At 41.0% G+C, this 12,329-nt stretch overlaps 1 protein-coding gene across 3 annotated transcripts in view; it reads left to right on the plus strand.

Moving 5' to 3' along the window:
* Positions 1 to 1,339, plus strand: part of STXBP6 (syntaxin binding protein 6) — a 144,763-nt gene extending 143,424 nt beyond the window's left edge. For all 3 annotated transcript variants that reach the window (XR_012232643.1, XR_012232644.1, XM_073577864.1), the window contains one exon: positions 538 to 1,339. Coding sequence is in view for 1 of the 3 variants with exons in the window: in XM_073577864.1 (XP_073433965.1) it covers positions 538 to 561 (24 nt within the window). In the remaining 2 variants the exon portion in view is untranslated. The remainder of the gene's footprint in view (positions 1 to 537) is intronic.
* The last annotated feature ends 10,990 nt before the right edge of the window (positions 1,340 to 12,329 follow it).

A 12,329-nucleotide genomic window follows, 5' to 3' on the forward strand; every position in this document is an offset into this window, starting at 1 on the left:
CAAGTTAACTGATTACTGTGTGGATTATTGTCATTATAGAGATAAAATTCCTCCCATCTTGACATCACCAAATTTACTAGAACTTCAGGAGAACTTGCAGCAGAATATCTCTGTCTGCCTCTAGCTCCTCCCTCATCTCTTAATAGAATCTTACAAGCACCAACTGCCCTCTTCTATCTAAGTAATGGAAAAATCTGTCTTTACTGAATGCAAATTTTACACATGAATTCAGAACAAATGACCCCTTCAGGATGAGAAAGAAAACAGATTTGTTCAATGAGGTGTGTATATATATATATATATATATATATATATATATATATATATATATATATACATATATATATATATATATATATATATATAATATTTATATATAGCAAAGTTTCTGATCTTCATGTGAATTATTAATTTATGAAATGAGTGACGGTAGCTCTTGAATATTCCTTCTTACGGTATTTTTCTGCTATATGTTTTGATATAAATCCTATGTGAATTTTCATTGCAGTGATTCCAACCTTTTCCTTTTCTCTGCAGCTTGCCATGAAACATAAATGCTGACACTCTTAACAGGAACACCGTGTCATTACCTTATACTCCTGCCGAACTCTATATGCCAAAACCTCAGCACAAGGTTATTAGTAAAAAAACAAAAATCCTTTATTTTGAATGGGACACGTACTGACTTCCTCTCGCCACTCATGTCGTGCTTCTCAGGCACCGGTGTTGCAAATGCAACAAAAAGTTAAAAACTCTGGGAATAACATGCAGGGTACAGCAGCTTCCAGCACCCACTACCATGCTACGGACATAATCGGGAACGGCATTGAGTATACAGAAGACGCTGCATCTTAAGTATAATCATGAAGCAGAACTATGGACACCTGAAAGTTTGCGATTGAAGATACGCTGTTTCCCATGATTGCCAACTATCCAAATATGATGTGAATGTGCATTATGCTGCGCCGCAGTGGCTGGGTATGGGAGGTCGGTGCTCTTTCAATTGCTGGCACAAGTGACTTCATATGAGAAACCTATCTTATTCCGAACCCGGAGTGTCTAGTGGCCATGTTTAAGCAGCTTTTGCGCAGACAAGCACTTACCGATTGTTTGCACCGCCTTTTGTGTTTGTGTCACTGGACATTGTGGTTCCTTTTCATATTTTTAACGCAGATTTTCTCAATAGTTTGTGTATTTTTCATTCGTTGCCGTCTTTCATGCCAGTATTTCAATACAGCCGGCATATTTACAACATTTCCATGTATTAAATTTCCAAGCCATGCCGCATAATAATAATATTCCAAGCAATAAAAACAAGTTTACTGATATCTTACCAAAATGTTACCGCCTCAATTTTGTTTTCTACGTGGAGAAGTGTAATGTAAAATGTCTGTAAGATCTATATATTAAAGTATGATGTTTCTAGAACTTTCTAGAATCTCCCATTGCTACACATCAAGGAGACGAGCCTGTCATGTAGCTGCAATCCCTCCTCCCTTTCAGCCCCCTTCTTTTGGTCCCTATCAGCTCTGTGCTTGCTGGTAACCTGAAACCGTCCATTTCCTCTCGAAGAACAGCTAGGGGGAAAAGGTCTCTTTGTTGAAAACACAGGCTGTATGCCAGTATATGGGAAGTATTAAAACAAGTCATATTTTAAAAACCATACGCAGCAGAGATATAAAACCCACATTTCTGCAAAGGGCATGAAGCCAGCTTATTAATTCCTAATTTTCACAGTTATAACCTCTCCAGAAACAGATGTATGGATTGCTCCCAAATGGAGGGTCCTAAGTATAGCATGCTTGGTGTCTTCGGATTCTATTCGGTAAATCACAAACAATGATGACCTATGTGTGTTGGTACGGGTTTTTCGAGTTTAGATATAGCTATTCTAAGTTTTGTAGCCAAATCCTAACTTGGAGAGAGGGAGGTTGGACCTCTCCAGACCGCCCATTTCATGAGGTCACAGACCCGTCTATAGTTATCCCCTAGCAAGTTCCAGTCAGTTAAGCTGGAGTTCTGATGTTGAACAGATCTACCCCATGTCTTGGGAAGTTTGGCTGCTGCCCATCCCCCAAGCCGCATGATCCGCCTGATACCGACTGAACACATGTGAGTGTTACTTTCTGTTCTTTCATCCACTTTGTTTTATGTTTGCATTTGTACATATTTAATGTCTCAACTTTATAGCAACTTTATCTGTATAATCACTGCCCTTTTGGGAATAAATCTTAAAATTATCAGTTTTTCTCCATGCTCTAAGAAATGAACTATGCGCCTCTTTTAGATAATCGCTACTGATTTCAGGGGTTTGCCAAGGACCCTCTTAATTTAACTCTGTGAATTAAGAAAATCGTGGATGGTGGCAGCGTGGTGTGTGCGACTGATTAGGCTAGTTGGCAGGACAGAAGGGTCTTATATTGCTAAAGGGGGGCTGCGGCCACAGCATTGATAATTCCCTTACTGCGGTAGCCTAATTGTCTGTGCACAACAAGCAGCCCGTCCGGCGACTAATTATCCTAGGTGCAGTTCCCTGACTGACCTGAGGGTAAGGGGGGTGCCAGAGAGCTGCGAGTTCCAAAGTGGAACTGAGAAAGCGGGATATACATGAATCCCCGCAGTTCTTGGAATGTTGTTAGCAGTGGTGGGGCAACCAAAATAACCCCCCTGCGGTAAATTGTTAGAGCAAGGTTAGCTTGCTGCATTTTTGTCACATGATGCCAGTGGTGGGATAACTAAGATAAGCCCCCACTGTGCCTGTGATAGCTGTGTGCCGGTAGTGTGTCGCGTCCCTCCGTCCGCTGATACACCCGTGTCAGTGGTGGGATTGTGACATATTGGTGACACAGGGTCTGCTGTCCGTCGCGTTTTGGTGGCAACGGGACCCCCGTTCGTCACAAGAAGTTTATGGAATTTATGTACACGGGGAAAAAAAGGTAAGAAATGACTTATTTTTATTTAAAGAATGGCAATAGTGGAATTGAAGAACACCAATATGTTTCTAAATTAGGTTTTTGGACCAGATGATTGACACTGTCCCTCTGAGACACCCAAAGTTGGATTATAAATGGGTTGATGGAAAGTATCCAGAGTTGTGAATGGTTGCTACTCTGCATAGCCTCCGATATGTGATGGGCCTCAATGTTCAGTGTAGGGTCCGCTATCATTCATCTTATTTCTTAATGAAGGTGGGATTAATTGTTATTTTTTCTACTTTGTGGACAACACTAAGTTATGTAATCTAGTGTAAGCTACGAAAGATGTTCATAAGTCACAGGCTGACTAGCACCAGCTTGACAATCCTGGGCAGATGAGGTTCATTTACACAGACTGGCCGGAAGCATCACGCGACCACCGATCGATTTACGGAACGATGGTCGTTTAATTGTCAATTTACAGACGCAGTAAATGATACGATCTGTAGTGCACATAGGCCATCGTAGTTCTCAGCAGCGCGAGTCTTGATTACACAGGACAACCTGCCGCCGAGAAAAATGATCTACCGTGAAGCCCAACTTTTAATATGTAGATTTAAAATTGGAGCAATTGCCCAATAACAAGAATAAAGACAACCTTAGACACAAGTCAATATCAAATCACTATAAACAAATATAAAGTGCTCAATAAAAATCTCATGCAGGTGAATAAATGGTTCGATCTCACCCCTTAGGTGTGGATGGGTAACATCTAGAAAAGATCAGGAGAAGAAGATGAGGACATGGGTACTGAGAGTGATCCTTGGTCACCTGCACGGGTTTACATTCAGTGATTTCCCGTACAGTTGTATTTATTCTTGTTGTTGGGCAATTGCTCTATTTTCAAATCTACGTATTAAAAGTTGGCTTAAATTTATCTTCTCCTTGCTGTATACTGTATTTGATTGGAGATTTATTCATTACCTTTGCCACTAGGGTTATTACTGGCTGCTTCTATTGTGAAACCCAAATGATCATTCCACCCAATGAACAAGCGTTTTTCTCATTCTTCGGGTGATCATCAGCCTGTTTACACGGAAAGACTGTCATGAAACTTGCACGCTTAGGAGCCCGCATTCACTATAATCTTGCCGTGTAAATGCAGCTTTGTGGTTACTAATCTGTATTCTCTTTGGGGAAGGAAAACTCAGAGTCACTTGTTGAAAAGGATCTGGGTGCACTAATTATATCATTGACGTTACATGCTGTAATAGTCTATCAGTGCAATACACATAATCATGCAATTAGCACCTTAGGTATACTTTTTTGTGTGCTTTCTGAATGATGCTCATGTGCTAACCAAGTGTTGCTGCCTGCTAGGCAAATATTTTCTAGTTCTTGCAGCTGCATGTTTCGCAGTTGTTAAACAGCCGCAAGACATGCAGGGATTTCCTGTTTGTTAGACAATCCCTGCATGACTTTTGGCTGTCGAACAACCACGCCTTTCATGCCACATCGGGGGTCTCGAACTTCGTGTTCGAGCACGCTGAAGACACTCGGTTAGCACCCGATCATGTTCAGGTAACACCTTTACCAAGCACGTTCGCTTATCACTAATAAATATACATCCCTTTTGATGTGTGTGAATGGCATCTTCATCATATACCATTGGGACCTGTCTGTGTCCTACAGTGAATTAGTATTTTAAAGTGAGCCTGTTCTGAGATTCATTCCTCCGAACCATGCTCAGCATGAATCAGTCTCTGGCTACGTTATTGAAGACTTGTATGAAACTCTGCAGCAGAAAACATACTTTGAAAAGCTGGGATGTTTCTTAGACAAGTGAGGCCAAGTCCTTGGCAGCTTCTCACCATTCCTTTTCCCTAGACGGATAGGAGAGACCAGTTGGTCTAAAGTTGCGAGGTGAGAAGAAACCGATTGGGACAAGCCTCGCACTAGTCATCCAAAACGCACAGGAACCGATTCATCAAAGTGTTTTCCCCAGATTTCCGACATAATACACTTAGAAAAGTTGCAAAACTTTTGTACAATACAAAGTTGTGCAAAAAATTTTCATATCCGTCCCGGCTAGCTCTTTCAAAGTTGGTGGATCGTGGCGGTGCCTGGCCCTCCAAATTCATCAAAAGTTAACCTACTACTTATGCCAGTCCCTGACTGGATATAACCTAAAGATAAGTACCAAGTATCCATAAACCACTATCACCAGAAAAATAAAATCAATGAAGTTTATTGAACACAAATATTAAAAACCATATATCACAAAATATAAGACATATGCAAGAGGATACGCCAAGTACAAAAGAAATGCAGTGCTGGTGAGTCAAGAATGTAATATAGGGTAATGGCGCCACATTAAGTTAAATCCCAGTATAGGTCATCCACTAATCATATCGTTACAGACATTTCCAGAAATGTCTCTATTGAATTGTACGGATAGACCAATTAGATCACACATGTGGCATTATTACAAGCTCAATGCTTACCCAAAATGTGGAGTACCCAGTCACAGACACCACTGCAAAACGCCCCGACGCGCATTTCGCCCACGTGCTTCCTCAAGGGGAAAAGCAAGGAGAAAGCACGTGGGCGAAACATGTGATCTAATTGGTCTATCTGAAACGATTAATTAGAGATACATTTTTGGAAATGTCTATTTGTAACGATATGATTAGTGGATGACCTATACTGGGATTTAACTTAATGTGGCGCCAATACACTATATTGCAGTCTTGACTCACCGCCACTGCGATTCTTTTGTACTTGGCATATCCTCTTTGTTAAAAAAAAATCTCTTGCACATGTCTTATTTTTTGTGATATATGGTTTTTAATATTTGTGTTCAATAAACATCATTGGTTTTCTTTATGCATTGAGGTCTTGATTTCCTTTTTCAGTGATTTGTTGTTTGCGCAGGCAGTTGTGTGTACATTAATTTTTCAGCAGCTTTGTGCTTTTTGTTGCTTTTCTAGACCAGACTCTGTTATAATGTTGTCACTTGCACAGGCTGCATAATATGAGGATTTGCTCACACATTGTAGCAATGCAAGGGCTGAACTTCTGCTAGTTATTGTAGAATAATAACTTGTCTCCCTCCCTCTTCTTCGTATTTTTTTGAGGTCATGATACGGTTATTCCACTCCTAAATTCCTGTAGGATGAGACAGTTGGTTGTACTAGAAATGCATAAAAACAACCTTTTCCAGCCCAGTGCTTTATTTTTAACTTTGCCTTTTTTTTTTTTTTTTTTTTTTTATTTACTTACTTTTGGAAGCCCAATCACAGAGGACATTTCCATGCAAAAAATGTATAAAATTACCATTTTGCATGCACAATCTTTGAAATTACAAATGCATTAACTTTTTTTTTTATCATAAGTGAGAAAATTAGACTTGTAGGGGGGAAAGGGATATGTTACTGTATCTTTAAAGAAAAGCCACCACTTCATCAAGCAGGACAAGCAGACAAGCAGTGACAAGCAAATGGTCAATGAGATAAAGGGAAGAATAGACAAGGCAATGAATTGTGAGATGGATGCGTTGCCATGTGTTAAGTACCCTGAACTTCTGGAACCTTTTGTGAGCTGCAAATGGTGGGACTTTGCACATGCAGCCATCCGCTTTCTTCCATTTGAAATGGTAACGTAAGCAAAAAAAGGATATTTTGTCAAATGAAAGCAAAACTGCTGACTAATCAACAGATCCATTTACCATAGACTTCAATGTTAAAAAAGCGGACCCAGTTGAAATCCGTTTTTTTTAGGCAGACAAATAGCTGTCTTTTTTGTCAACTGATTGCCGCTGGATCCATTTTAGAGGATGATTACTGGACATGTGAACACAGCCTAAGATCTCTTGCTAGCTCCGCAAGTACCTGGGGTGGTGCAGATCGATACAGTGGGACTTGTGACGTCATGAGGACCTTACTGCACACGCACCACCACCTCTGGCGAGAGATCTCTGTACGAAAAGCAGATCGCTGAGACAAGAGTGGTCTGTCCGTCAGACACAGGAGGGAGGTGGGGAATGGGGAGGAAGGGCAGGGAGGAGGCTTCACTTGTAACATCCCACCCCAAAGCGCTTGCAGTCCCTTTTTTTTTATATATTTTAATGCTGGATTTCTTAGAAACCTCAAACAGATCTCTACAATCACTGAATGGATAGAATTGTAAGAGAATGGTCAGCCATAGTATACTGAACAGCCATGATGGCTCTGGCAGCCATCTTGTGCCAGGTTAGAGACCATTCTAAAGCTAGTAAGATGTACTTCTGGAAGCTGTAGTCAGATTGGAGACATAAGATGAGATCATAGCTATTAGATATAATTGGTATACACAAAGGTTAAATGGAACAGCTGCAGGGCACGGTGATAGTAAATGAGTGGTATTCTATGGTAGTGAGTAGTATACAAGTTGAATTAAGATAGAAACCAGACACAAGAAATGTCAGTGTATGAAGTTATATGAGTAATGAAATTAGCTAAAAGGTACATGGAGATTAATAGGAAAAACCCATAAATATTGTGTAATTATATGCTTTGTTCTACAGCACGTTTTTCTCTGCAGTATGAGGTTATCATGAATACGCCATTTGCTGCAAGGTGCAGCTTTCTTTGTCTAAACCATGTATAAAAAGCCCCTGTTACTGTTGTTAGGGGGCCACAAAAAAATCACCAGTCTACTGCCAGAGGCCACACCATCGCCAGATATCCTAGCATCACTGTCATGGTCACGTGTGACTAGACACACCGCCTCCAGCAGGGTGAATTTAAATAATAGAGCGTGCAGCCGGATACACCGCCTCCAGCAGGCGAATTTCAGTAGTACACGTATGTCTGGATACGCCTCCAGCAGGGCGAATTTCAGAATAAAGGGGGACACCAGGAAAACAATTACAATGGTTGCCCTGCGATAGGGAACGGGGACGTGGAGACCTACTGCACTCCCCTGATTCAGTGTCTCTACACTCCTAACGATCCCTAGGCCGGTTCCTCACCGGGCGCCAATCAGGATACCTGAAATCCCTAGCTCACCCTGAACCAATCCCTAACTAGTGAAGTGGACGGTGCAGAAACTAATCCCACCACTGCACTAAAACATACATTGAGGAAAGTGAGAAACAGGGAAACACCACTTAGCTTTGCTCTGTTGCTAATGCTCCCAGCAACAGAGTCCGACACCTGAATGCATCTTTTCCTCCAACTGGATCCAACACCTGAGTGCAGATTTCCAGCAACAAAGTCCCGCATCTGAGTGCAGCTTTACAGCAAGAGTACAGCATCTGAGTGCAGCTTTACAGCAAGAGTCCAGCATCTGAGTGCAGCTCTCTTCCAGCAACAGAGCCCAGCATCTGAGTGCAGCTTTCACCATAGCTGCCACTCCACCAAGCTTTGCAAGAACTCCACACTGACACCATAGCTGCCACTCCACCAAGCTTTGCAAGAACTCCACACTGACACCATAGCTGCCACTCCACCAAGCTTTGCAAGAACTCCACACTGACACCATAGCTGCCACTCCTCCAAGCTTTCAAGAACTCCTCGCTGACACCATAGCTGCCACTCCAGGATTCTGACAGAGCTGCCCAGGACTCTTCTCAAGTTCCTTCCTTCACCAAGGATGGGTGGAAAAGACCAATATCACCAACAGCGAGTGAGAACACCTGACACACCTTTATAGTTAGGAGCCAGAGTCTCACACCTGTTAGAGATTCCTGTGCAATAACGCTCACCACCACCGGGGGCAAACTAGAACAAAAGCCACCACTGTGTAATAACCCTAATGGTCAACGGGGGCAAAACTAACACTAAGCAACCAGCTCAAAGGAAAAAAAAGGTTACTTATTCAAAACCTGTCATATCCAACCTGGATCATGACCATCACTTTGTCTGGGCATTTGTTTGTGCCTGCGTTGCTTTGTCTAACTGACTTTCATGAACTGTTCTGTTGCGTATCTCTAAATAAACTTCAACCTCAGCTTGGAAGAAGAATTGTCTACATCTTTTTCCTGACTCTTCCAGCTCTCAGCAAGGACTTTCTTACAATAATCAGTATGAAATCTCTCAGTACATCTACATCTTTAGTTTGGGGTATAAAATGCTCATGACAAGTTGCCTTTAATAAAATAATTTTAATAACCTTTCACTAACTCATTCTGTAGTTTATATTCCTTTTCATACCCCCCTGATATGTAGTTTGCAGCCTGATCCAAGCTTCAGAGTTTTCTTATGTGGGAGTGTCTATCTCAGTAATACAGGCTGCCTGTGAATTCTGGGTGTATCTTCTGGGAGTATATCATGCTTTCATGCATCAGCACAGCTTCTACCCTGCACTTATTTCCTGTCTATAGCATGTTTTATTTGCTCTATATAAAACTTTAGATACTTTCTCCATCACAGACTCTCTATGCCGTCCTTTCTGCAATCTTGATCACCAAGAAAGGTTAGGGGGAGTGAAGAGCCATTCGGAGCAATAAGTCTGACGGATTTGCATTAGTTTTACAAAACGTTCAACTCCAGTTCCAGACGCTCAAAGAAAACTTTCTACATAATCTAAATGGTTATTTAATGCAGAGTTAGCGAAAAATTAATTTTATTTAATTAATGATCAACCGTTGCAAAATTATCATCTTTTATAACCTACTACTCCTACCTTATTTTGCCACCTCCTCTACCAAACACCATGCAGCAGTGCTATTGTAACTGCCTAAGAATTATCATATAAAATTGCTGGCTTCTACTATGTAAACTCTTCACAAAAACTCTGCCTTCCTCCTTGATGATATTGGTGGGGTAAATGAGTATGTAAAATAAAATGTAAAATACCTATATTCACTCAAAAAATGCCTTTTGGTGTGTTTGCGGCCATTTTTATGTATTGTCTAAAGGAGAGACTATCTTGTCGTAATGATCTCTTATTGGGGGTAATATTTTGAGAACTCAAATGCTATCAAAATACTAATAAATCATCTAAAGCAACATGGTCAGAGCTGGTCTCGGAACACGACTACCTAAGTAGCTCATTGCCCTCCCAATACGGGGAAAGTATCTATTGTAGAGATCCCACCATTCTTCAAAAGAAATATGTCACCATGTTTTTGCTACCCCATCTGAGAGTAATATGATGTAGGGACAGAGACCGTCATTCCAGCGATGTGTCACTAACTGGGCTGCTTGCTGTAGTTTTGATAAAATCAATATTTTCTCTGCTGCAGTTCTCTGAATGCTGAGCTCTGTATAACCCCACCCACACCACTGATAGGCAGCTTTCTGTGTACACTGTGCATAGGCAGAAAGCTGCTAATCATTCATGGGGATGTGGTTATAGAGAGACAGCAGGTTTAATAGTCCTCGTGATATTTTCCTGCTAATAAGAGTAATTGTATCAAAACTGCAGTAAGCAGTACGGTGACACCGCTGGAATTGGGGTCTCTGTCTCAACATCATTCTGCTCTGATTAAATAGTGAAAACAGGTGATATTTACTTTAAATTAGTTGCTGCACGATGACATCCCGTTACAAGGATTTGTGACTTCTGTAGCCAGTGACTATATACTGTCACAACACAATGTATAATTCCTATACAATCAACACGGAAATTGACTTTTTTTCTTTAGCGTATTTTCTAATGTTTTCATAAAAGATTCTAATCAAATATGTTTAACCCCTTAAGCCCCAAGGGTGGTTTGCACGTTAATGACCGGGCCATTTTTTACAATTCTGACCACTGTCCCTTTATGAGGTAATAACTCTGAAACGCTTCCATGGATCCCGGGGATTCTGACACTGTTTTCTCGTGACATATTGTACTTCATGTTAGTGGTAAAATTTCATTCAAATAACTTGCGTTTATTTGTGAAAAAAAATGGAAATTTGGCGAAAATTTTGGAATTTTCCAACTTTGAATTTTTATGCCCTTAAATCACAGAAATACGGCACACAAAAAACTTGATTAGTAACATTTCCCACATGTTTACTTTACATCAGCACAATTTTGGAACCAAATTTTTTTTTTGTTAGGAAGTTATAAGGGTTAAAAATTGACCAGCGATTTCTCATTTTTGCAACACCATTTTATTTTTACGGACCACATCACATTTGAAGCCATTTTGAGGGGTCTATATGATACAAAATACCCAAAAGTAACACCATTCTAAAACTGCACCCCTTAAGGTGCTCAAAACCACATTCAAAAAGTTTATTAACCCTTTAGGTGCGTCACAGGAATTTTTTGAATATTTAAAAAAAAATGAACATTTAACTTTTTTTCACAAAAAAAATACTTCAGGTTCAATTTTTTTTATTTTACCAAGGGTAACAGGAGAAATTGGACTGCAAAAGTTATTGTGCAATTTGTTCTGAGTACGCTGATACCCCATATCTGGGGGTAAACCACTGTTTCGGCGCATGGCAGAGCTCAGAAGGGAAGGAGCGCCGTTTGACTTTTTCAGTGCAAAATTGGCTGGAATTCTGATCGGATGCCATGTCACGTTTGGAGAGCCCCTGATGTACCTAAACAGTGGAAACCCCCCACAAGTGACCCCATTTTGGAAACTAGACCCCCCAAGGAACTTATATAGATATGTGGTGAGAACTTTGAACCCACAAGGGCTTCACAGAAGTTTATAACGTACAGCGGTACAATTAAAAAATCATATTTTTTCCACAAAAATGATCTTTTCACCCCAATTTTTATTTTCCCAAGGGTAACAGGACCCTAAAAGTTATTGTGCAATTTGTCCTGAGTTTGCTGATACCCCACATGTGGGGGTAAACAACTATTTGGGTGCATGGCAGAGCTCGGAAGGGAAGTAGTACCATTTGATGGTTTTGGCTGGAATAGAGATCGGACACCATGTCGCGTTTGGAGAGCCCCTGATGTACCAAAACAGTGGAAACCCCCCACAAATGACACCATTTTGGAAACTAGACCCCCAAGGAACTTATCTAGATGTGTGGTGAGCACTTTACCTCTCCAGTGCTTCACAGAAGTATATAACACCCGGGCGTGAAAATAAAAAAATCGCATTTTTTCCACAAACATGATCTTTTAGTCACCAATTTTTTTATTTTCCCAAGGGTAACAGGAGAAATTGGACCCCAAAAGTTGTTGTCCAATTTGTCCTGAGTACGCTGACACCCCATATGTGGGAGAAAACTACTGTATGAGCACACGTCGGGGCTCGAAAGGGAAGTAGTGACGTCTTGGAATGCAGACTTTGATGGAATGGTCTGCGGGTGTCATGTTGCTTTTGGAGAGCCCCTGATGTACCACCTAAACAGTGGAAACCCCCCACAAGTGACCCCATTTTGGAAACTAGATCCCCTAAGGAACTTATCTAGTTGTGTGGTGAGCACTTTGAACCCCCAAGGGCTTCACAGAAGTTTATAACGACCGGGC

This window comes from Dendrobates tinctorius, unplaced genomic scaffold (assembly GCF_039654945.1).
Source record: "Dendrobates tinctorius isolate UK_male_01 unplaced genomic scaffold, ASM3965494v1 ptg000057l, whole genome shotgun sequence".
Taxonomy (NCBI): domain Eukaryota; kingdom Metazoa; phylum Chordata; class Amphibia; order Anura; family Dendrobatidae; genus Dendrobates; species Dendrobates tinctorius.